This window comes from Oryza sativa, chromosome 2 (assembly GCF_034140825.1).
Source record: "Oryza sativa Japonica Group chromosome 2, ASM3414082v1".
NCBI classification, from domain to species: Eukaryota; Viridiplantae; Streptophyta; class Magnoliopsida; order Poales; family Poaceae; genus Oryza; species Oryza sativa.
Window position 1 is genome coordinate 25,189,932 of NC_089036.1, and position 26,181 is coordinate 25,216,112.

Below are 26,181 nucleotides of genomic sequence, written 5' to 3' on the forward strand. Positions count from 1 at the left end.
CCCAACTGCGAAAATAGATGATTTTCACAGTCATTGGTCTGCAGGCGATCCTCCTCTCCGTCTGAAAAAATTGCTTTTGGCCATATGCAAAAATGCTTTTTCTAGTAGTGAACGTTGTATCTATGGAAGGAATAAGAATACAGTGAATGGAGATTAATCACAAGTTAAGGAAGTTGTAGGGCTGGATACAATAAAGTGCACGTTTGGTTCATGTTCAAGGTTAAATATGATACTCTCACTCGGTCAATTTGGCTGGATATGTTTATCCAGTATCTACGTGGAATATTTTCTCTTTCGATCGTCTCATCCACCCATGCCAACAAACAAAAACACTTAGGCTGTGTTCTTACTCAGGTTTCCTAACTTATCTCTCTCGTTTTCCACGCACACGTTTTTCAAACCGTTAAACGGTGTATTTTTTTTAAAAAAAGTTTCTATACGAAAGTTGCTTAAAAAATCATATTGATCTATTTTTGAAAAAAAATTAGCTAATACTTAATTAATCACATACTAATGGACCGTTCTGTTTTCTGTGCGCACGTTAGAGCGAACACAGCCTTATAGGGATTAAAATGGTCATCTCCTATTCAGGATATCCTCCCAACCACGAACGAAGATCAATCGTCATTAATTATAAGGTGAGAAAAAAAGAAAGTAAGTTATATTGACAGACACACCCGGTTGATGTACGTAATACTAACACATTAACACGGATGCAAAATGGAATGTATGAAGCTGTCACCAACCCGAAGCACCGGGTTTGTTTCAGCCGATGGCAGTGGATCCACACACACACATACAGGTTACAGGGAGACCGACCGAGGTCCGAGGGTACAAGAAGCGCGTACCGCCCAAACATCGCAGCAGCAGGTGGCGCCTCTAATTCCTCCTCCTCGCGCCCTAGTCCCCTCGCCTTCCCCTCCCGTCTCCTCGCCCGCCGGCCGCCGCCTGCGACGATCCCCATCCCGCGAGCGGCAGCGGTGCCGGCGGTCCTCTGCCGCACCCTCGCCGCGGTGAGCTCCCGTACGCGCACATCCTCATCCTCCTCATCCCTCTCTATACGCACCTCTTTCTCTGAAGCAAATTGGGGTTTTGGCCGGGTGGGACATGCACCATGCACCACGTTAGGTCCGCCCCTGTTGTGATGCGGGGTGAGGGCTCCTCGTATGAGGGTTTTTCTTCGGCCTATTTCTGCGAAGTTTCGATGTCCTCCCGCGTTGCTTGGGTGTGCGAATGTGATCGCTCCGAGGTTGAGGAGCTTTGCTCGTATTGTATTTTGGGTGCCTGTTCAGTCGCTTTGAGTTGCTCGTTTGTTGCTCTGATCACAATAAGGCTGCTTCTCCTGCTTAGTTTTCTTGTGTGAAAATTTGTGAGATCTGGGCGTGCCTTTGGCACTATTGCCCCCAAATCCACCATTGTGCCGACTTGTGAGCTTCCTGTTCGGGAGTTGGAGGCGTTCTATGTGAAGAATTAGATGCATGCAACATTGAGTACTTGTTCAAAAGGTCATAATATATCAGAATGCAGCCTTGGGTATTTGTTCAAAAGGCTAGATTCTATATACTTCCTCCGTCAGAAAATATAGCTACTTCTCCACTTACTCCCTCATCTCAACCATCCCTCATTTAATTTCTGCATCTACTTTCCCATCTCAACCAATCACAACCATCCCTAATGTAATTTAACCCCTCTTCTTAATGTCCGGGAAAAACTCCAAAAGTGTTTTTTTTTTGGAATACACGAGGAGCGTATCTTTGTATTAAGAAGGAATAAATGTATGTATAAAGCGGGCCAAAAAGACAAAACGAAGGGGACAGGGTACAGGAGGAGAACAAAAAACTAAAAGCCTAATCTCCAACTAAATTTTTGCGACCCTTCTCCACTAACATGGGCTACCAAAACAGGGATTGCAGCTCTTGCTAGCCGCCACAGCTCCGCTTCACCCGTCATAACCCTTGCAACCTCCACCCAAGTTCTGCTCTTCTGGTTGAAGACTCGATTGTTTCTTTCCTTCCAGATCGTCCATGCAACCAATGTTGCGATGGTGTCGAAACCCCGGCGATGTTCCTTGACCATCTTCTTATGACAGTCACACAACCATGAAAAGAAAGAGTGTTAATGAGCGGTAAGCACTCCGAATGCCCGATAGCTTTGAATGCAACCCACCATAGTTGCCGCGATTCCGGGCATTCGACCAAGAGATGATCAATCGTCTCTTCGCATTGATCACAAAGAACACATCGATCCGGGTGTGACAAACCACGACTCGGGAGGCGGTCCGCTATCCAGCAACGGTTAAGGGTGACCAACCAAAGGAAGTAGCGACAGCGAGGGGGCGCCTGTTTATATTTTTTTTGACAGAGGGAGTATTATATAAGTTAGTGAAGGTTAAATGGAGCCAACATATTTGCTCTCAAGGCCTAGAAATTACCATGTTAATGAGGTAAAAAAAGAGAAAGATATATGCCACTAGTCATGGTTGGTCTAGATTATAGCTATGTAGATTGAAAATAGAAGAAAGAATATATATATATATATATATATATAATAAATTATATATTCAAATAAGCTTTAATGGAGTTGCGCATAGTTTGGGTGGGAAATTTGACCAGATATCAAATGTTTTATTAAAGAAAATGATTGCATGGGAAATATTGAAATATATTTCCATAGGTTTGTAGCTACGATTTTCCCACTTTTTTTTTGCTGAAGCCTTTTTAAGCAACTGTTTGGATTAACTCAGTCAAATGCAGCAGGATATAATATAGCTAGGGCAGAAATGGCATTCTTATGTTTCAGAACCACAATAGACTTGGTGATGTGAGTGATCTAGATAGGACTGCGACTTCCTTCCATGACAATTGCAATGGGATATTTGTAGTATCAAATGGGTGGATTCACCCATGTAAAGTTTTAGACTGGATTTCAAAACCAATATTCAATACCGATCGGATAGTACTGCAATTTCCTGCGTTTGTTAGTCACAAAGTTCCCGGGTCGACGGGATTGAGGAACGGGGTCGAGAAACGTGGTATGCTACTTGTGAGAGGTTTTTACAAGGTGGGCACGAAAATGACCCCGCGTTCCCTTAACGGGGATGGCGTTCCCGGGTCTAGGATTCGCTGCCACTGACCCCGTTTCCAGTGACTAATATGATCTGAAATTGATTTTACTTTGTTTGTATTCAATATGTTAATTAAGAAGGGAATTTATATCTTTTTTGAGGAAATCCTATCCTCTACAAACCAGATTTATATGTTTTTGAACTTGTTCGTCCATTGTGAACAAGGTAAACCACTTGCCCATATTATTAGTCTTATCAACTCGACACTATGGCTTACATTATAACTATATTTAGTAAATGATCATTATACACCTATTTATGGACTACTGCAATTCAAAAAGAGATTATTACTACTGTAGCTTGAACAGTTCTCTGAACAGAAAGTACTGTTCAAATAACCTAAAAGTGCCAATTTCTGACACAGTTTTATAGCATGATTTCCTTATGATGTTTGTTTTTGCTACTGCATTCTGATGGCAGAGAAACATGAACAATTGAGCTAAAGGTTATATGTATTCTGCTTCTGTTCACGGACACTATTGTATTTGCAGGGTCAGCAGTTTCCACATCTCAGCTAAGGACTGGAATGGCCAAACCCAATGGCAAAGAGAAAACGGGTGACACGGGATTGTCGTAAGAGTTATTCTTTTACTCAGCATTTTTTAATACAATTGTTTTTATGGGCATCCGATGATATTATCCGATTCCAAACTCTATCTCACTCAGCAAAAAAAAAATAATTCACGAATATATGACATGTCTTGCACACTCAGAATTCTTATACTAAACCATAGACACATCTTACAGAACATTACTGCCTCATGTAACACTGAACAAGGTATACATTTCTGAATGCTGCTCAAGTTGTCTAACTTTGCATGCACATGGAGAGATAATAATGCAGATTGGATGTCAGCTGCTCAAGTAGTATGAATTACTCATTTTCTGTTTTTCCTGTTGTTGCACTGCTGTGTCATGAAAACTAGTCACTTCCCCTGGCATATATAACCATTCTGGTTATAGTGCTATTTGTTAAGTTTATTCCTCAAAATATTTAATTTTTTCCTATAATCAAGTAGATGGTATGTGGCAATTATCCGGTGAGTAATCTATTTCAAATGCTGACTGAAAGAATAATATTAACATGCACAATAGATTGAAAATTCAGCAATAAGCACAGCCCTTCTCCAAGGATAAATAAGTTAGCTTGTACCTGGAGTACTCTTGTGGTTGGTCCTGTAGCCTAGTGTGCTTAGTCCACAACTTCTCGTAATGTATCACAATCTTAACTTCATTGTACATTCGTAAGATGTTTGTGATACCATGCTTAGTATGTGTATATGGTTTTTCTTATCACTTGCTTTCTCAAAGGATATCACGTGTTAATGTGCCATGCTGATTTGTTCCACTGCAAGCAGGATGGCTCCTCCAAAGATTTCCAAGGATAGATTTGATGCTGCTATCAGAGCCATGGCTGATATTGGTATCCTAAAGGAAACTGCTGCGCCCGTGTTGAATAATCTACTAAACTTATTCGATTACAACTGGGTGCATATAGAAGCTGATAATTATCTGGCTCTTGCTGATGCTATATTTTGTGATTCAGATCCCAAAGTATAATCTTTTTGCTTTGTTCTGGCATATTATTAAATATTTGGTTCTTTAAGTCAGTAGTGTAGTTTTATTCTTTATTATGTGAGCACCATATATCTTATTATTTCATTAATCTGCCATTTTGATTTGATTCAAGTTTTGGTGATGTACCAGGAAGGACAGAAAAGGCAAGCTAATGAGACAAATCTTGATGCAGACCAATCTAACAAGAAGCTTAAGACAAAAAAGCGTTCTCAAAATCCTACATCCAAGATGCATGGCAATGACAATAGAGAGTTTGTTGAAGCTCCACCACAGCAGGGACGAGGCACACTGTCTGCCCGAACTGTTAATGGGAAGAAAGTCACCAGGGCCCACTTGGAGTTGCCTTCTTCACAATTACTGATCAAGGAACCACATACATGCCCTAGCATTGCAAAGAATACAACAATTGTTGAAAATAATTCTGCTGTATTATGCCATGGTCAAGACCTTCAAACTTTTGAGGTCCCAGTAGCAACTACTTGTCCGCAAGTTGTAGCCCCCAGTACTCGCAAAGGTAATATCTTTGTAGGCGACATAGTGTTAATAATTTATATGAAAATGCTAACCTTTTAATGCTTTGTTGATGGATTCCCACAAATTAATCTAGTTTTATTGTATAAACTAAAACATACAGGTCGCCCAGCCTATTAATGTTGTCTACCTGAGTGTGCTAATCTAAATATTCTTCTCTCCACTCTATCCGTTCCAAAACATCTTTTGGGCGTGGTGCGGTAACAACATTTTGAAATTTGACAAATGTATCTAAATCAGCTGCATAAAAGCAATATTAGTGTGTCCATCATCAATTTACTTTCATAATGCTGTTAATTCATAGACCATCCAAAATTAATGACTACTTATTGTTGGGAATTCATGGAGTAAGTTTAATTGTTGGGTTGTATTGTTGTCAACTTCAGTGCTATTTTATCAATTTGTTAACATTATGTTAATATAGTCTTGGTCTGTTAATCAGCTTCCTACCTACACATCACTGTAGCGTTTTTTTTTTAAAAAAAAGATGAATTACTTATGGTTTAGAGTTGAAAGGAATACTTTATATAAATTCCAGTTAATGGGGTGTTGAGGCTTTGAGAGCAAGCGTGTATTGTAAAGCATTTTGCTAGACATGAGTGCATTATTATTTAAAGAGAATTTTTTACTACTACTTTCACAATAAGAATCATGATCCTCAAACTTGGATTTGAAAAAGACCCGTTATTTAAGTAATATTTCTGTGGGATTTTGTGGTCACTCCTTTTGAACTAGGGTTGTCAATATATCCAAAAGTAAAACTAATATTGATATTCAGATGGCCTCCTTCGGCCTTCCCGGCGAAAAAAACTAATATTGATATAATGTTGTTGCCAATATATTGCGATCAGAGAAGTTGTGAAAATCTTGCATTGTGACTATTAACTTAAAGACCATTTATATTTGGCCAGAGATTATTTCGAATTGTGTTGTCAATTTTGGTCAAAGAGTGGACGTATACCTCTATAATGGTATATATATAGAGAGAGAGTAAGTTCACATAGTTATCTGAAATTGTTGCTTAGAAGTGTGATTTTTATAGTTTTGTGAAAGGTAGTGTTGTTTTTGTGGAATTTATTCACATATCGTATACACTTTTTGCAAAAAGAAAAAAAAACATGTGGCTGTTTTTTGGATATATAGAATTTTATGTGTGGATGTCTGAGGGATTATGATCTTATGTCTGTTATTTTGGGGGATGGGGCAGGGAGGTCTAGAGCTCTGGATGTTGATATCTCCTGGCAAAGAATTGGTCTAGAATTTGATCTCTAATAACTGTACAAATGTCAGTCCTTTAAATCCCTGTTCTACTCTGTTGCGAGCATGCTTGTCTAGTGATACTGAACAATATTGGAGTATTCTAGAGATGTCCTTTGCTTCCTGCAGAAAGTGTCATTGTTGTTGCTGTCATGTTTATATTCTTTTTTTGGCTTGTTGCTAGCTCTTTACTTCATTTCTAATCAAGTCTTTTGGATTTTCTATTTTTCACGTTATGAAGATGCACGTAGGACTTCTGGTGCTCGCCATGATCAGAAGCATGAAGGTGTATCTGGTGCGCATGAAAGGAACAGGGCTGTTGCGTGTAGCAACCAGGAAATTGTAAGCAGCAAGGATTCTCCATCCAACATTGAGGTAGTTTTGTCAAATTATGGAGCTGGGAAACTATCATTCACATACAACTCTTCCCTGGCAAACCGTTCTGATTTTCATCTGCCTGACATTAAATTAATTTGCAAGAAAATGGAGGCTAGATGCCTTAGGAAATACAAGAGCCTAGAACCCAATTTCTCTTTTAAGAATCTTATTAAAGATACTTGCCAGTGTATTGTTGAATCTAGTGGACCTAGACATGAAGGCATCATACAAACTGTTCCTGCCCTGGACATTCTGTCCAAACCTTCAGTGCCGCAAATATTGCAGTCAAATCAAGCTAATTCCGCTTTTATGCCACCTAATAATGTCATGAGCCTTGGTGGTACTTCTTCCTCTTGCACTGTTGCTGGAGTTAGCCAGAATTCTAGTAATATGCCGGTTGTTCCGCATCAACTACATATTGGTGCCAACAGACCACCTCATGATGTCAATGATATCACAAAAGGTGAAGAACGTTTAAGGATTCCAATTATTAATGAATATGGCAATGGGATTCTTCCTCCTCCATTTCACTACATACCACACAATATCACACTCCAAGAAGCCTATGTAAACATCTCCCTTGCTAGAATCGGAGATGACAATTGCTGTTCTGATTGTTTCAGAGATTGTCTGGCACAATCACTTCCTTGTGCGTGTGCTGCAGAAACAGGAGGAGAGTTTGCTTATACAACAGATGGCCTTCTTAAGGGAGCATTTCTAGATAGCTGTATCTCAATGATTCGAGAACCACTTAAACATCCCCATTTCTACTGCAAGATTTGCCCAAACGAACGAATGAAGATAGAAGTAAATTCTGATTCATCAAACACAGAAATGAATCCTGGTCCTTGTAAAGGACACCTTACAAGGAAATTCATCAAGGAGTGCTGGAGAAAATGCGGCTGCACTAGAAATTGTGGAAACCGTGTGGTGCAGCGAGGCATCACACGCCATTTACAGGTAAGTAATAATATCAAAGTTTTTGCTAGCTTGACGATAATTTGTCAACTGCCAAATATTGTTGAAATTATGATGTTAGCTGCAGCAGTTTGTTGTGATAGTGCATCATGTGTATGATCATGTGCTTGTCACAGTAAACATCTCATTGCTTACGTGTTTTAATAATTTTTCTTGTTCTTTCTAAAATTTCAGGTGTTCTTAACCCCTGAAAAAAAAGGATGGGGATTGCGCAGTACTGAGAAACTTCCTCGAGGTGCTTTTGTTTGTGAGTATGTTGGTGAAATATTAACGAACATTGAGTTGTATGACCGTACAATTCAAAAGACTGGTAAAGCAAAGCACACATACCCATTGTTACTTGATGCCGACTGGGGTACTGAAGGTGTTCTTAAGGATGAGGAAGCCCTTTGTCTAGATGCCACGTTTTATGGTAACGTCGCAAGATTTATAAACCACAGGTATCCATTTATTATTTATAATAATGGATTCTTTTTTTACCAGAACGTCTAATGATTGTTATGGAGTCCTCTGTAATACATGAAGCTGTTGCTTCTATGGGATGGGTAAAAAAAGGGATGAGCTGGTTCTTGTCGCTTTCTGGTTTTCCCAGTGAGAACCTGGTGATGTACATTTTCTGACTGTTCTGCGATTTAGTGAGTTCTCCATGATATGTGTGCTTCAAGTTGAAAGTGTAGGAAATTTCATTGAAAATTGACAATTGGTGTGACTGGTAAATGGCTACCAGTGGGGTCCCAACTAAAACCTCATGGACCATAGCGTTTAACCCTGGTTCTGTGAACTAACTTAATATGTGCTTTTCAGTTGTCATTATATGATATTTCTCGTTACAAAACTGTGAACAACATCGTAGATTTGTGATTGTTTGGCTGCACCTATATTATTGCCTGATGTCGTAGATTAGTGATTGTTTGGCTGCAACCTATATTATTGCCTGATGTCAGCACTTAATCAAGATAGTTAAGTCAATGTTACTCTTATTTGAAGCTAGCTAACAGAACAAAGTCTTATCCAAATTTTGAATATATAAGTATTTCTTAAAAAAATGTTGCTTCTGTGCTCTGCTGAATCTAACACTTCTTCCTTCTTGACCTGGCATATCATTGTACGGTTTTCAGGTGCTTTGATGCTAATATTATAGGAATACCTGTTGAGATCGAGACGCCCGACCACCATTATTACCATGTATTTTTTCAACTTTAGCTTGTAACTGATATATATTAGTCCAAGTTAAACCATATTGAGCTTATTCTGTGTCTTCCATTTTTTGGTTAGCTGGCGTTCTTCACAACAAGGATAATAGAGCCTTTTGAGGAACTCACATGGGTAGGTTGTACTCCACAATTTAAATTTAAGCTCCATTTCATGTGGACTATAACCATTTTCAGACATTCTAGTTGAATTTGCTTTCATCTTATGTTTTGGGCTTTTTGACCTTTTGGTGGCCACCTTGTGACTTGATACTCATTAGTGCTTTTCCCATAGATAGTATCCCCCCTTTGTTTGGTTGAATCATGTAGCATATGGAGCACTACCTGTTGTAAGTCATTTTTCGAAGTTTGCCATGATCTTGTGTTTACCTGCAGGACTATGGGATTGATTTTGATGATGTCGACCATCCTGTGAAGGCATTCAAATGTCATTGCGGAAGTGAGTTTTGCCGAGACAAAACGCGCAGTAAGTTCCTGATGGCATCTATATGTGCATTTAGGAAGTTGAGGTTCTCCCCTAAAATATGGCTTTATTAATGCTGATTCTGTGAGGCATTTACCTTGTGTCTCCATATGTATAGATGAGTGGTTCTATGCTGCTGCACTCGTCTGGTTCATCAATGAAATTGCATTAGCTGACAAAAGTTTATATACTGCCACAGGATCTAAATCGAGGGCGCGGGTTTAACCTATGAATTCTCTACTCTGCTATTCAAGTGATTCAAGGAAGTCAATGCAGAGCCATTGATGGTATCGTCCAGAAAGATGATATAGTAATTTTTCTCTGGAATAGGATAAACAATCCAGATTCCAGAGTTACAGACTGCTGGTTCAGCACTTAAATATTCCAACAGCTCATACGAACTGCTGTCCTTTTTTTCCAAGCTTGGTTGCCCGCAAAGCAGTATGCTTGGTTGCCCGTTCTTTGTTCCTTTTACCAATACCAAGTGATGTAAAGAATTCTGGAATGTGAACTCTCTGCCATGATATAGCTCTAGCTCAATGCATTATATTGGGGAATCATTTGTATGTGGAGCATTTCTGCTTTCTTCCAGCACTATTTCCCTTCATTTTCGGCATGCAAGAAAGAAGAGTACACTGTCCACTCTTCCATGACACAAACATGAAACATATGCCTAGTAGTCTGATACTCTGATATAGAGTACACTCTGAATCAATACATGCAGTTGATAGTCGGATACTCTGCGTGTTTACTTCGTGGAGAGCATAGTCATCGGAAGAATACACTGTGCAACTCTTCCATGACACAAACATATGCCTAGTACTCTGGTACTCAAATAGAGAGTACACTCTGATACTCTGCGTGTTTACTTTTTGGAGATCATAGTCATCGGATCGGTTAAAAAAAAAGGTAAGAGAAGAACAAAACGTGCACCAGCCTGGAATCGAACCCGGGTCTGTACCGTGGCAGGGTACTATTCTACCACTAGACCACTGGTGCTGTGTGCTTGAAGGGTCGATGGTTTCCTTTTTGAACGAAGCATTTCAAACCAAACGATAGTGGAGAGGAAATCGAGGAGATTGGGAATATACGCAAAACGAGGTGAGCCATTAGCAAATGATTAATTGACTATTAACTATTTTAAATTTTAAAAATAGATTAATATGATTTTTAAAGCAACTTTTCTATAAATTTTTTTTGCAAAAGAAAACACACCGTATAGTTCGGGAAATGTGCGTGCGGAAAACGAAACAAACTCACTCACAATCACCCAGATCACCCAGGAAAGAACACAGCCTTAGAAGTGTGAAGCCAGTGATGCATCTGATTTTGCTGTGTTGCCACTAGTTTCAAAGATTTTGTGCAGAGCGTCATGGGCGAATTTTACAGTGTCGAATCAAACTTTAAGGGAAGGCTAAAACGATAGTAGCAGCGAGCCAGCGAGTAAGCTTAGCTTTACCTGGTCTTGTTTGTCTCGTCTCAAGAGCACTGACCGTGCGATCAGTCAGGTTTTACTTTGCGAAGTCTAAACAAGAAAACATTGCCTATTATTTTAATTATTCCCCCACAAGATTCAAATAAGAGATAAACGTAATGTTACAGAACTGACATAGACTATAGATTATAAAATACTGAGCTATTGGAATTAAGTTCGTTTGCACTGTGCCTCCTCATGACTTATCAGTACCCAAGCTCAGTATTACAAACATAGTAAGATAATAAGTGAATAATCCATCTGGTTCCCAAGCTAGATAATGAATGGATTATGCCGTTGCTGGAAATCATAGCATCATCTACTAGCATGGAATACACCATCCATGCTTCCAGAGGTGTCAAGCTTTAGTGAGAGGAAGGAATCCATGCCGAATGGCAGCTGACCATGATTTCTCAATATCCATCATCTCATCCCCACACTCGTGCATGTTCCATCCTTCCAGAGCATGAAGTATTCCAGCAATGTGCCAAGCACTCATCACCCTTCTTGGAAGCCAATTCTGACCACAAAGGTAGTAGCACTATTAAGAAGAGGTTCTTTGATGTCGTATATTTTCAGATTAACAAAGCAGATAACATATCTGTATTACCTCGCAGGAGTGGATATTCTTCATTTCCTCCGGGATCCTCATTGCTGGGGTGCTCATGTAAGTGCAGTCCTTGCGAAGTTTCTTAAGGGGGAACTGTGATATGGGAATAAAAATTGTTCCTTTTGGCGCCATCTTTTGCTCGTTGTCGTCAATATTGTGTACTATCCAAAGCTGCAATAACATGAAGTATTAGCATGAATATAAGCTGCATTTTAACATTACTTGTAGAAGAGTCTATAAGCTACATTTTAACATTACTAGTAGAAGAGTCTACAGGTGCATCATGTTGCTTGAGAGTTTGTCACCATTTCTTGCAACAATTTTTTTACCTGAGGTACGTTGTCGCTCGAGAGTTTCAAATAGCTTGCCCTGTTCTCTGGTATTTGTGACTTGAGCATGTGGTATACCTCCTTTTCATTCATGATCACCTGATCCAGATTAATGTAATGCAATTTAAGGCAAAAATTATGAGAAAAATTAACCAAAATATATTCAAGACAACGATGATTTGCAAATTGATATATAGATTATACCTGGACACCTCTGTCACATAGTGCAATGGCAATGGCACGAGCTATCTTAGAAGTGCCTGTACGAAGAAAAACTTTCTTTGCATCTGAAGGAATACTTTTTAGCACCACTGCAGTAGCTAAGCCACTTCCGTCGATAATTCGAACTCCTAATTTTGGATACTTCTGTCTAAATAGTTCACCGTTTCCATTGAGCTGCTTTGCCTGAAGAGGAAACAGGGGAAAAAAATGCTCAGTTCTCATGATGATTCAGGATTATACACACTCTAAAATGCAATTTGAGAATTCCTAAAAATAGCACAAACTTAAATTTTTGCACTCCTGCTGTCCTTTTTCAACTAATCACATTTTTAACATGAAACAGAGGACATGTCCATGAGATTTTCTTGTTATTGTTTATTTTTGGCACGTTTTATCATGCTACTTTCAACCTTTACCATGCCATTAAACTATTAATTTGATTCTCATTACACGAGCTTTAAAGGTAAGAACTCCACACCTGATTCAGTAGTCCTAGACTAATCACTTTAACCCCTTTCATATCAGCATCCAATATTGCCTTTTCAATTAAGTCGTTGATTGGTTCTCTCTCCCACGTAAGGCCATACTGCAGAGTGCAAAACCAGAACAGTTAGTATCTTCCATAATCCATACCTTTGAATTTAGAAATGCATAAGCGAGGGGAAGTGATTACTTGGAAGTTGTATCTTGGTAATGCCCATGTTTGCATCTTCATCTTGTTTAGTTTAATTCTCTCAACGACAAATGCTGAGGACCCATAAATCCATGCAAGTACCATTGACAGCCATGCCAAGGGCCATAACGTCCACATGTACCACGCAGAGTCACTGTACGGTTTGGAGGCTATGGATGCAATTCCTATCCTTAGATGATAGGCTGATTGCAAGTTGGTCATATGCGTGAGATGAACAAGGTCAGGTGTTTCTTCCGTTCCTTTCAGTGAGCTTTCATACAGCTCGTCAGATGACTTGTCCATGGTGTTATATATGTAGTCATAAAATGGCATGAATAGCGAGTAGTTTGTGCGGAACTGCGTATGATGAAGAGAATGGAACCTGCAGAAGGAAATAGCATTTGTTTGTTAGCATTGGGTTTATGAACTCACGAGGCTGAACTTCAAGTTATGTGAATTCAGTGATCCAATCTGTCATCACGTTGGTAATACATTTCTATGATAGATACATGAGAGAAGAGTGTTGCACTTACGATGGGGTGTAGATCAGATACTTAAGGGGTGGAAAGATTTGGAAAATCCACTCTGGCACCAACTCAAAATTGCAGTGTCCCATGTTGTTCATGAAGTCAATGTAAGCAATGTACCCCACAATGCCCATGGCCGAAACATTTCCCAAATAAATTGTTGACAGTATGGGGATTGCAAACAGTATGAAATAGACCACATGTTCAGCAAAAGGATGAATAACAGCTGCAATGTATAAAATCGTTGTAAGTGCCAATAGTAATTGTGCATTAACAGGGTAGGTACATACTCTTATATATGTGCTTTATAAAAAAACAACAGGACCTATGCATGAACATCACACTGATGTTTTATAGCTAAAACACCTCGTTCAATTTCAGGTAATAGCCTCCTCCCAGATATATGATCTTTTCTTTTACTTAGAAAGCAACTATAATAGTCGATCAATCCCTTTCGAATTGTTCTACTTGTAGGACCTGTATTTGCCAACGTTTGATAAAAACTACTCCCTTTGTCCTAAAGGGATTTCATTTCTAGTCTTTCAACCTTGCCCATAAAAGACTTATTTTAACTTTCTTACCTACCCTCCGTCCGTGAATTAAGATTTTGTATCCCTTCAATACCCCTAACTATCACTAACAATACTACTTTCTTATTAATGAGGAGCACTTCGATCTTTTACCCTTATTACTAATTTGTTAACTTTGTTTAAAAAAAAGTCATTGAAGGACGGAAGAAGTATTCTACTTAGGTTGTGTTTAGTTCGTGTGACAAAATTTTTGAAGTATACGGACACACATTTGAAGTATTAAACGTAGACTAATAACAAAACAAATTACAGATTCCGCCTTAAACTACGAGACGAAACTATTAAGCCTAATTAATCCATCATTAGCAAATGCTGACTGTAGCACCACATTGTCAAATCATGGCGTAATTAGGCTCAAAAGATTCGTCTCGCGATTTACATGTAAACTGTGCAATTGGTTTTTTTTCGTCCACATTTAATGTTCTATGTATATATACAAACATTTGATGTGACGAAAAAATTGCAAGTTTGAAAAAAAAAAGTTTGAATCTAAACACGGCCTTAGGCCGAGTTTAGTTCCAAACTTTTTCTTCAAACTTCCAACTTTTACATCACATCAAAACTTTTCTACACATATAAACTTCCAAATTTTCCGTCACATCGTTCCAATGTCAATCAAACTTCTAATTTTGGCGTGAACTAAACCAACCCTTAACCTATGTTTGTTTTCAGTTTTCCATTCAGTATCAGTAATAGCAACAGCTATATCTAGATCAGAAGGTTGTGGAGGTGGTCCAAACTGCATTTTCTGCAAGCCGCAATATTTATGTCTCGTTTTATTGGGTACTCTCTGTACTGTAAACTACAGGCTCTGTGCTGTAAACTGTAGGCTGTTCACCCATCATCACTGAAGCTCTGCAAATGCCATGTGAAATGTCAATAGGAGTATACCGGCCGTTCTTTCCAGCATTTATCGGTCAAATTGGTAAGGAAAGGTAATACTCCTACTATTGGCCTGCACCGGGAGTGGTCCTAAACTGAATCGAACACATCAGCGCTGCAATTCAGAAAGTCACATGCATTTCTCATTTCTTGCAGGCTGGACGGGCCTCTCTCTCTCTCTGCCTAGCAGGTACAGCCAATTTATGCCGTTTACTCTACGACAGTGACACAGTGTGAAGCTCAGAGCCTCAGACTGGACATATCACAATCCCGTCCCGTAGGTGTTCTTTTTCTTCTTTTGTCATGAAAAGGTGCATTGCAAAAAAAAAAAAAAGATACTGTGGTACTGTTCATGGATCAGAGAACATAAATGATGTTGGCAGAACATTTGTGATTTTTTTTTTCTGGTAGAAGATGAGCTGTTGGTCTGAAATTAATACTCCGTACAGTGTCTTCAATTCGATTCCTGCATCCTGCTGGTCATTCTTTACTTTCATGTGTGTTGTTCTTAGCTACGACGAATTCTTTAATTATCTAAGAATGTGTTATTCCGAGGAGTGCAACTGCTACTTCATCATATTTTAACTCGAGAACATACTAGGAATGTAGGGCATGGCATCTCCGGCAAGTGACAAAAAGTTTTTTCATGAAATTAAACAAACGAGAGGAGTCAATATCGGCCACTTTGTGCTTACTATTTATGATCTGCGCACTTCATTAATCTAAGAACGCAATCAACTATATATAACAATTATTAGACTGAACAGTGAGACACGGTACGGTACTAACAAGTTAATTAAATGAACACCCATGAGATGATAAGGCATTAAACAAAAACTAACGAAGTGAGATGAGCTGCTATGAGTTGTGTGAACTCATGACTGATGCATGTAAAACAAAGCCACTTATTAGCAAATGATAAATTAGGGCTAATTATTTTTTTAAAAAAACAGATTAATGTGATTTTTTAAAAAAAGCTTTTCTATAGAAAACTTTTTATAAAAAAGCATTGTTTAATAGATTGAGAAGCGTGCGCGTGGAAAAACAAGTAGGATGGAGTTGAGAATATTGAGTAAAGAAACACAGCCTTTAAGTCGTGTGGCTTACAGGTGATGGGCTCGGTGACGATGGAGGCGTGGTGGTGGGAGTGGTAGCGGGAGTAGAGGAAGTGGTGGTGCAGCGCGCGGTGGAACCAGTAGTAGAGGAACTCGACGGGGCCCGTGTGCACCAGCGCCGTCACCACGGCGCCGTCCGTCCTCCACACCGGCATCCGCCTCACGCTCGGCATCGCCAGGTACCCCGCGTAGAACACCAACCCATTGAACAGGATCTGGTCATCCCTGCAGCACGCAACGCAAATCAGCACGAATATATACAGTGGTGGTAGCTGCTTGTTGTTGTTGTTGTTGTTGTTGTGCGTGTGCGTGTTGAGGTGACTGACCAGCCTCGCTCGCGGTCGACCTGGTCGAACTCGATGCCGCGGTCGACGATGCGGTGCTTGCTGCGGGCGGTCTGGTAGCGGGAGAGGCTGATCCAGATCTGGTTGTGGATCATCCGCAGCAGCAGCGACGGCAGGATGAGGGAGAAGGCGATGTCGAGGTCGCCCCACCCGTTGCGCATCACCCGGCGCGCGCCGTGCGCCACCACGGGGGCCATCACCACGTACTGCGCATGCCACCCCATGCCATGCATGTCAAACAAAGCTACTAGCCGAGAATATAATCATCTTTTTTAGGAAACTGCATGCATGTACTGGGATGTGCAATTTTAAGGTTTGGATTTGGCTGGCCATTCACTGTATGCAAACAACTGCATCTGTTGAAGTTCATCAAGAGGAACGAACGGGGGAGCAAGGAAAAAGGATGAACATGTTTTCTTCGCTCAGAAATCAGAAGGTGAGAATTTGGGCGTGTACCTTGAAGTTCCCCAGCCTATGCCACGGCCATTCGGTCAAAGGGCCCGGCCTGGTCGCCATGGCTACGCTGCCGTCGCTGTGGTCACTCTGCCTCACCTCACCTCACCTCACGTCCTCACCTCCCCCTCTTTCACGCAATAATACCGTGGCTAGCCAAGCACCAACCCAACCTAGCACTACCCACTGCTTCGCCTTTTATACCCGTGTTGAGGGAGGCCGTGAGAGAGGCGTGAAGCGCATATGGAGACGCACACGCCTCTCTTTCCTGTGCCTCTCTCATGGTGTGGGTGTCTGTGTCTTTGAGTAGTCGTCATTCAATCGAGACGGTCAGAATCAGCACAAGCCACAAGGTCATCGTCTGTGGCCACTGTCACTACTGCAGCCAAGGACAGGGGCTCCAATCAGGCAGGCATGCATGCATGCATGCAGAGGGCGCATTGATGCGTCAAAAAAAGAGAGAGAGAAACAGGTACAGTACGGGGATGACTCAGCACCTTAATGCGGTATACTGCGGCGCGGTTACGCCATAACGCGGGCGCGGCGGCCTCCGTGTTTCACTCTTGCGTTGCGGCGCGCGCATGAGGCAACAAGGCAGGCAAAGGCGCGAGAGCTAGCGGTTGCAACAACTGAAAAAGTTTCTTCCGGTCGGTCACGCAGGACGCGCTTGCCGACGCCCGGTGCCTGCCTCGTCCCGGGTATGTATACAAACTATACACGGCGACGTGTTAGGAGTAGGGATGTAAGTGGAGCGGGTAAGCGGGTTTTTTTAGCCCGCTTATCTCACTTCTAGTTTATTTTTTCTTCTAAATTTTATACTACCACGTGAAAAATAAACTAGCAAACGGGTTTTTATACGGATAGCGGGACTACCCACTTGCATTCCTAATAGGGAGTCGGGACCGAGCACGCAACAGCTTGCGATGGAGTCACCGCCCCGTCCTCATTTCTCCCCCCCCTCCTCATACCTAGACAGAGAGCGAAGCCAGAGGCGATGGTTTGGCGACGAGCTCGACGGAGAGAACGACGATGAGCTCTTCAATCCCTGGCCACCGTCTTCAATCGTCGCCGTCCCGCACCTTCTTCCGCCGCCGGCCACCAGATCCGGGAGGGTAGCCGGTAGCGAGCAGTGGGGAAAGAGAGGGGGCTGCAGCGGTGACCAGCGCAGCGAGTGGAGGACGGTGGCAGCCAGCAGAGCGGGTGGAGGACAGCGACGACCAGTGACCGGCGCAGCGGGTGGAGGACGACGACGACCGGTGCGGAGGAGGAGGGTTGCGGCGATGACCAGCGCAGCGAGTGGAGGACGGTGGCAGCCAGCATAGCGGGTGGAGGACGACAACGACCGGTGCGGAGGAGGGCTGCGGCGATGACCAGCGCAGCGGGTGGAGGACGGCGACCGGTGCAGCAACGATTAGTGCGGCGGCGGGAGGATGACATCGACGAGAACGAGATGCACATTTTTTTTCTTTTCTTTCTTTTTATTTTTTTCCCTCACCTGTTATAGCGTATATAAAGCGGCGAATTATTGATCGTTGGCACCATTTATTTTTTTTATAATTCTTTATACCAATTCACCCATTACATATGCAACAGATTTTAACAAAATTTGGCTGATTGAATAGTACTATAACTACAATTGAATGGTACACTAAAATTGCAAGGGGTAATCTTACCATACAAAAGAGGAGGTAACCATATTCTAACCTCATACACCAAACCAAATAATATCTCTTGTATACAGGATTAATTTGCGCGTACAATCAACCAACTTAACTCGTACAACCAACCTAACAACCCTATTTGCACCCACCTATCCAGGCTAGGGTAAGCCTGGATGGAACATACGGACCAGGCTAGAATGGTGCAAGCAAAACCAAACACACCCTGTAGGTTCGTCTATTTCGCGGCGCGGCGATACACTGGCCAGCAGCAACTAGCCAGCTTGTGATGCCATGGAGTTGAAAAGAGAAGCGTTAGTTGCTACTAGTATCATGCTAGTCAAACTTAGAATAATGAAAAGGCACACGAGAGATTTTTCCCGCGGAGATAGAGAGAGAGAGAAAGGAAGAATTTTCCTTTCCACCGGTACAAAATCCCTCATTGGCGGTGTTCATCTCTGTTAAAATTACATATTTTATTCGACTTTCGTTAGCCCATCTTTTAAATTGCTAATCGGTATATTTTATGCCAAAAATTTTCTATATAGGTGTTGTTTTAAAAATATTAAATGAATTTATTTTTTAATAAAGTCATTTAAAGTTTACAATAATTAAAATTCAACTAATCATGCGCTAATGATTTTCTTGTTTTGTGTATCCTAACTTCGTATTCATCTTCATTATAAACAAATACCATCAAAAGTTTCTCCTTGCTGATATAATGGTGGAGGTCCACTTCCTTATAATCTTTTTCATTCCGAAGGTTCAGTAAGGCCATTCACAGTGTACGGTGAGGTGAAGTTTGGCCTCACATAGCTAATTTGAAGATCTTCATTCACGTTAGTATGGGTTGCGCCTCTATAAGAACACATAAGTCTTATTAGGATGAAGGCCCATGATGCATGAGGCAACGGTCGAAATCGTGTCGAGGAGTCGGGGAAGTCGTGCCCTTAAGATGTGAAGCACCAGTCCCCTCCTGAACTTTCTCCACTGCCGCTGTCGAGCTTCCTCCGTCTTTGCCACCATCGATCTTTAGTTTGATCTGACGAGCCACCCTTGTTGGAGTGGCCTTGCACGCTCGAGGAAGTACTCATGTTGTCGCCGCCGCCGCCTCTCAAATCTAGATCTGACGAGCCTCGGGCTAGATCTAACGAGCTCGGTGCCACAGAGTGCCGTGTCGGGGGCATTGGTCGAGGGGACTCGCTCACCAGCAACCCAATTGCATTGATGGGTAAAAGAGAAGGAAGAGAAAAAGAAAGAGGTGAAGAAAAATAGTCACTAACATATGGGCCCCCTGACTCAGCTGGTTAGACTAGGTCAATGAGCCACATCAACAAAAACCGCCCGCAAAAATAGCCGAGGGAGTTAAATTGGACTGATTTTATTGGTTAGGGAGTTAACATTTGATATTGATGTTGAGTGATACAAATTAGATTGAACCTATATTTCAGAGTTGAAATGGACTTGTTCCTTGCTCTCCCCCTTTGCGCGCAGGATTCAAAGCTGAAACCTGGCCCAACCGCTGGATGAAGACACGGCCCAACCACTACGCCCCCCGCGCGTTGCGTACGCAGCGTACCTCATTTCCCGTTGCCTCTCTCTCCCGTCACGGCCTCGCCACTCACCCACCCCCATTCGCGTGCTCTATGCCTTTGCCTCGTTGCCTTGCCGTGTCGCTCACTCGCGCGTGCACGGCTCCACGCGCAAGCGGATGCAGAAGCATAATCGTAGTCATGAAAAACGAAAGCGCACGGCACGGAACTACGTAATCAGCCCGAGGCCAGTTCGTCCACACTCCACACGACCGCACAGCTCTGGGTCGTGGCGATCAAGGGGCACGCGGCGTCGTTGTTCCTGGTGGGAGAGGAGGGGGAGGGGGGAGGCCCATGCAGCAGCGGCACTTTGATCGCCGTGCCGGTGGGGCTCCGCTCCTGGGTTTACGCCGTGATCCTGGAGCTGCTCGCGACGAATTGGGATGAGGTGCAGTTATACATGAAAGTTGCAACCGCGAGATAACAACTGCACGCAAATTTGGTTGTCCGTTTTTATGATCAACGGCTCAGATCGAATGCTACAGTAACAACGGCTACAGTACTTCATGCTACAGTACTTTGTACAGTACAGTATGCAATCTGGCACGCCCAATTTACATCCAATGACATACACTGTTACTGTTTAAGCCGATCCAAATCCGCTCGCGACGGAGGGACGAGATTGCACATTCTATTTTGGTCATGTTTAAATCCCACAGAAAAATTTTACACCCTATCACATTGAACGTTTGAACACCTGTATTAACTATTAAATATAAGCTTAAAAAAAATACTAATTGCATAGATTGTGACTAATTTGTGGAATCTTTTGAGCTTAATTACTCCATGATTTAATAATGTGGTGCTACAGTAAACATTTGCTAATGGCGGATTAATTAGACTTAATAAATTCGTCTTGCGGTTTACTGACGGATTTTGTAATTAGTTTTTTTTCATAAATACCCGAAAACCTCATGTGACACCTATATAATATCCGACGTGACACGCCAAAATTTTACACCACTAGATCTAAACACCCCCTTTTGTTGAAGTCTGGAGCCTCAAGGAAAAGAGCTTACCAGGCTTCTAGACGTGCAAAAGAAGATTTATAAAACAAAAGGTATTTATTACAAAACATTAATAACTACAGGATGCTTCTTCGCTTGTGCAGTTGTGAATTGTGATACGCTGTACCTGGTGCCGTTCTTTTCTCATTCGTATTTCCATTAACAAGAATATAAATGTAGATTACAAAAGCAGAAATAAGATGTTTCCCATTAGATTGAAGTAAGGGGCTATGGGCGTTACACGCCTACAAGCTTTGTTCAATCCCTCCATTTCATACAGTACCATTCATGATTCATGTAGCCTCCTCCACATTAAAGAAAGGACAATGCCGAAATTCAGGTTTAATACCACTGATTCGTTTCTAGAGCAAGTGATCATCCTCACCGTTATCCTCGATTTCCTCATGATCATCTGCTATTATATGCACCACAGCGTCAGGAGCAACAAATGCACCTTCTATGATTATCTCTCCTGGGCCCTCCTCGTGTATCCCTTGTAGCCTCATCAACCTATTGAAGAGTGCTGAATGATCAAGTTCCATCCTGTGGTCAGGGGTATGATGCTGATTAAACCGGCCTGGAAGTTTCGATTTTGTATTGTAGCATTCTTCGCAGAGGTCAAATCCAATTAATTCAGTGCAGTCCTTACATTTGTACCTCTTCCCTCGTATTGGATACATCTGCAATGCATTCGTCAATTTCATATTAGCAGAGAAGTGAGAATAAAGGCATGATACAAATGTACCTTATAAAATATTTAAGGCTTCCTTTTTGTGTAAAACAATATTCCCTCCGTCCCAAAATATAAGAGATTTTGGACGGATGTCACATCTCTCCAAATTCCCTTATATTAAGGGACGGTGGGAGTACATTAGAAGGTTTAAAACCAGAAAGGCTAGAGAACACTAAACAACTGGACACATAACTTATGTAAACCTCGTCTTGCAAACAAATTTCTAATTTTCCAACACAAATCTACACTTGAATTAAGTACTAATAACTTAAATAAAATTTGAAAATGTGTTCCCATCAAAGTGATCACAAGATAGAATATGGAGATTGCAACAACTTAGTGTGAATAATTTAAGAGACGAAATCATTTTTTTTCTGGCACTGAGTGAACCCAAAGTACTACCAGTAACCAAAAATCACTATTTGGGCTGCATGGTGGATATTACTAGGCGACTAGAACAGTTTATCCATTGGATGTATGTTCACCAAATCTTAAAAAGTTCACAACTTGTGCATACCCCGCATGAATCGCATCCAACCCCAATATGAACATCTGACAAGTCATCATCCTGATGTGCACGGTTTTCCTTATTTGTTGGTCTACCCCTGCCTTCTTTTATGCATGAAGTACCTAACCACACCACAAAAAAAAACAGTTAGCCATGAAAGAAGAAATCAGTTATGGTATTCCTTTCGAAAGTTATACGTATTTACAAAGATATCACTTTCATAACTCGTGCCCAAACTTTCCATAACCAATAGCAAAACAGGAAAGGCAAATTATCCATGCTATCTTTTCAGACAATTGAAAGAACTAGCCCAGTATCGTAGAGAATTATAGTAGATCGAAACCAACTTCCTATGACTGTCCCAGAAAGCAGCAAGCTGGTTCCTCTCACTCTTCCAGTGCTGTATCACTGGTTGTGGCCTACTGACCTGTAACTGGGGTAGTATAAAATCTTGTGGTTAATTTCTACAAACTATTGCTAATATTCATCTACGCATTTCACATCATAGGATAAATCATAGTGGCTATTGGCATATAAATATATAATACTCATTGTTACCAGTAAGATAGTAACTCCCTTCGGTCAAAGCATACATGACTTTTGACTTTTTTACAGTCCTCAAAGTACAGCTTTCACAATTTTATATTGGAAATAAATTTATAAATTCTAATAAGTTGATGATATTATCATAGTGATTTTCAGGGTAAATCTTCACATAACTTTTAAAAAAAATAAGCTAAGCATTTTAAAAGTTATTGATGGGGAAAGTTTCAAAAGTTTGACTGAATCTTGTTCTAAACGCCAATCTCTTCATGCAGAAGATAATGCTACACCATATACTAGAAATACTTCACATAAGCAACATCGCCCTATGGTTAGAAAATTACTTCTAAAAAAATAATAGGATCTTTTCCTTAATTTTAATATGCTGTATCAGTATGGTATATAAGAAAATACACCATGTGAGATAAGCTTACCTGAAGATGATCCTTGATTGCATTCACCCTTCAAAAGCTTAATCTTCTCTCGTCTTAAGTCATATTCTGCTGGAAAATAGTCTTCGATAAAATGGTCCAAATCCAAGCAAACATTAGGAAAATCTCCTGGATGAAGACCTCCACAAACTTGGCATTTGAGTGCACCATCATCCAAGGACGACAAACAGGACATGCAGTACACTTTTCATAAATAAAGGTAAGTCAGTATGTGAGACAATTAGCGCAATACGTAACATTTTTTATTCTAGCTTTAAATCTTACCATGACCACAATTAAGAACAGCAGGTTGATACAACAGCTCCTTACAAAGAGCACATGACACGTCCTCCAGCTTAACTTTCTTCGGATGCCCATTGATAGTGTTGCCATCAGATGTAACTTCTTGTGGAGGTCGACTATTACTTTCTTCAGGTCTATTCTCCCCATCAATTTCTTGCAGAAGGTAGCACATCTTATAAGTTCAGGCAAACTTGAGAGCTGAGACAAATATCATTGCAGTTGTATGGCACAATTCTTACCACAATTGTTGCTCTTGGAGTTTAAAAACTCAATGATTTGTGGAGAATATGTATCCACACGCTTCTCATCCTCTGAGTCGAAACCAAAAGAAGAGCATCAGTAAGAACTTGCAGAAAAATAGGACGTGCTAATTACTGAAATCAGGCAAACAGCTATTGGAAGAGGAAACCATGTTTGGTTTGTTAAGCGTGCTGTAATTCTTGAAACTCTGGTGCTACAAAAAATAAGCCAAAACGTAAAACTGGATGGACTCATCCATATAGTGTGAATTGTGAAATTTAAGAACTGTCATGGTAACTGCAAAGCGAAAAAACTCTGTGTTGTTCAGCATAAGATTGTGAACTTTTTCTACACTTTCAATATCCATTAAACACAAACTCTAAGGCAATGTATTCACCAATATCCTCCTCATCCAATGATCTCACCCAAAACTTACAAATCCCTATCCCCATATTGCCAGCAACATCCTCTGACATCCATGTTTGCACAGCCAACTAGGAACCTATACCATCGATGCCATAACAACCTCACCCTCTACATGAATACACCATCACATTCCCTTCTGCCCTGATGACCCCAATCAATTTGGATTTGATGAATTTGAATTCAAATTATGAAATTGCATTATTGCTCAGTAGAACTGGTTGTGTTCTAGCACTTTAGATGGCAGTCGCAAAATAATTTTGAAATATAAATGCTTCTATAACAATCCAAACATGACCCCCAAAAAATTGAACTAGATCTGCAAGAGCATCGAAATTGACGGTGTATTCATATGCAAAACACAATACATGCAGTATCCATACTTCGCAAGAAATACAAACATTTACTATGAACAGTATTGTTTATATTATGAAAGAGGTTTAATGGTTTGGATTTTGGATACTTACCTAGTACCTCTTTTTCCCTTCTTTTGTATTCCACAGGTTCAAGCTTTATAAGCAAGTGATGGAGGAGTTGACAGATACTAGGAAAATGTTTATAAGGCTGCCTACAGACAGCACAATGAGACTCCCTGATGATATGCATAGCATTGTGGACGCACCAGAAACATGACATATGTCCACATGCTGCACCAGTAATTGATAAATGAGATTTCAAAAAATATATACTATGCAATCAGGTTGCTCTTTATGTTAGCATGAACAGCAAACTCTTACCAATAACAACTGGTTTGTACAGAAGCTCCCTGCAAGAAAGATTGAACAACTACATAAGATATCTGTGCTTTCTTTAAATGCCATCATTTGCGAATTAACACAATGACCAGAGATTCAAAACCAGTCAAAGTAAAAAAAAACTACAGCAAGACAATGTGCCTTTTCAGCATTTACAAGAGAAGGCCAATGTAAAACGCAGTTTAGACAAATGGCAACAAAACAGACTGTTGCAGGCCCTCCGCCATCAAAGGTCTAGAGCATGATCTAAACCTATTTAGATGTTCCCCTAAATGTTGCAAGATGTCGAGCTCAACAATTGCTTTTCCCGTCACCTAGAGCAAATTATGGCTACAATTCGTCACCGGTATTCCTAGATGGAGATCTTACATTAACAATATCTAAGCTTAATATCACTACGCAAAAATTTAGGGACGGCGCAATGTATAGAGCATAAAATCGATGCAAAAAAGAAAATATCAACGACGAAAATAAGCGGCGAATTGCACTGGATCAAAAGCGAGGGCGCGTAATCACGCAGCACGAACGTCCAATCAACGAAAGGGGATCGTCTGCTCATACGCCGGCAAAGGTCACTACAACATGGGCGGAGAAAAAAAAAACAGAGAGAAGACGCGGCGTAACTCACAGGCAGACGCAGCACTGGAACCGGAGGTCCTCCTCCAGATCGCCGCAGCCAGCTCCCGCCGCAGGTGCGGCGTTCCACACCGGCGGCGCGGCCGCTGCGTCCCCCGGCGGGTTGCCGCCGCCGCAGCCGTCCTCGGAGGCCATCCTCTTCCCCCTCCCACCCGGCTTCGCCCCCCCTCGAACGGAACGGGCGGTGTCGCGAGGAGGCAGGCGGACGCGAGGCCGCGAGAGAGAAAGAGAGAGAGAGAGAGAGAGAAGGGAAGCTCGAGGTCGCGGGTGGCTTGGAGCCTTGGAGGCGAAGGACCGAATCGGAACGAAGGAACGGGACGGGGGAGTACGGGGCCGATGAGGTGGTGCGCCGTGCTCGAGAGGTGATCTGATGATGAGGAGGAGGAGGAGGTGCCCGCCGCCGCCATCGGTTGGGCCGAAAAATAATGTTCCGTGGCCTTTCCTGACACGATTGCGCCCTGCCTGGCGTGCGGTGTGAATAATCTTGCGCCACCCAACAAGCACTAAACATTCCTTATTACACAAAAATAATGTTACTTGGAGTAGTATAAAAATGGAAATTAGCAGTTAAACTTTGACAAAAAAAAAACAAAACGACGTGTTACGGGAGCAC

The 26,181-nt window shown here is 41.4% G+C and overlaps 3 protein-coding genes and 1 non-coding gene across 5 annotated transcripts; 1 reads left to right on the plus strand and 3 right to left on the minus strand.

The window, feature by feature from the left end:
* Positions 1-833: 833 nt before the first annotated feature.
* On the plus strand, positions 834-10,095 carry LOC4330010 (probable inactive histone-lysine N-methyltransferase SUVR2). Of its 2 annotated transcripts, none has more exons than XM_015767909.3 (10): positions 834-1,023; positions 3,616-3,697; positions 4,483-4,678; positions 4,832-5,216; positions 6,732-7,828; positions 8,021-8,286; positions 8,965-9,031; positions 9,122-9,172; positions 9,433-9,523; positions 9,720-10,095. In XM_015767909.3, the coding sequence occupies exons 2-10, from the start codon at positions 3,651-3,653 to the stop codon at positions 9,743-9,745; spliced, it is 2,226 nt and encodes a 741-aa protein (XP_015623395.1). In that variant the 5' UTR covers positions 834-1,023; positions 3,616-3,650; the 3' UTR covers positions 9,746-10,095. The 2 variants fall into 2 exon arrangements, with proteins under 2 accessions (XP_015623395.1, XP_015623394.1); XM_015767908.3 differs by having other exon boundaries at positions 834-1,013.
* Positions 10,096-10,448: 353 nt separating this feature from the next.
* On the minus strand, positions 10,449-10,519 carry TRNAG-GCC (transfer RNA glycine (anticodon GCC)). The gene has a single exon. It is a non-coding gene; the product is annotated as a tRNA-Gly (tRNA).
* Positions 10,520-11,046: 527 nt separating this feature from the next.
* LOC4330012 (very-long-chain aldehyde decarbonylase GL1-4-like) lies at positions 11,047-16,909 on the minus strand. The gene is made up of 10 exons (XM_015772132.3): positions 16,743-16,909; positions 16,269-16,492; positions 15,935-16,167; positions 13,362-13,581; positions 12,829-13,210; positions 12,634-12,741; positions 12,138-12,338; positions 11,934-12,032; positions 11,605-11,775; positions 11,047-11,514 (listed from the first exon to the last, which is right to left on the minus strand). The coding sequence occupies exons 1-10, from the start codon at positions 16,800-16,802 to the stop codon at positions 11,353-11,355; spliced, it is 1,860 nt and encodes a 619-aa protein (XP_015627618.1). The 5' UTR covers positions 16,803-16,909; the 3' UTR covers positions 11,047-11,352.
* Positions 16,910-21,132: 4,223 nt separating this feature from the next.
* LOC4330014 (E3 ubiquitin-protein ligase PRT1) lies at positions 21,133-25,964 on the minus strand. The gene is made up of 8 exons (XM_015767241.3): positions 25,561-25,964; positions 24,915-24,943; positions 24,645-24,824; positions 23,754-23,825; positions 23,497-23,667; positions 23,215-23,415; positions 22,247-22,359; positions 21,133-21,676 (listed from the first exon to the last, which is right to left on the minus strand). The coding sequence occupies exons 1-8, from the start codon at positions 25,701-25,703 to the stop codon at positions 21,359-21,361; spliced, it is 1,227 nt and encodes a 408-aa protein (XP_015622727.1). The 5' UTR covers positions 25,704-25,964; the 3' UTR covers positions 21,133-21,358.
* Between the last annotated feature and the right edge of the window lie 217 nt (positions 25,965-26,181).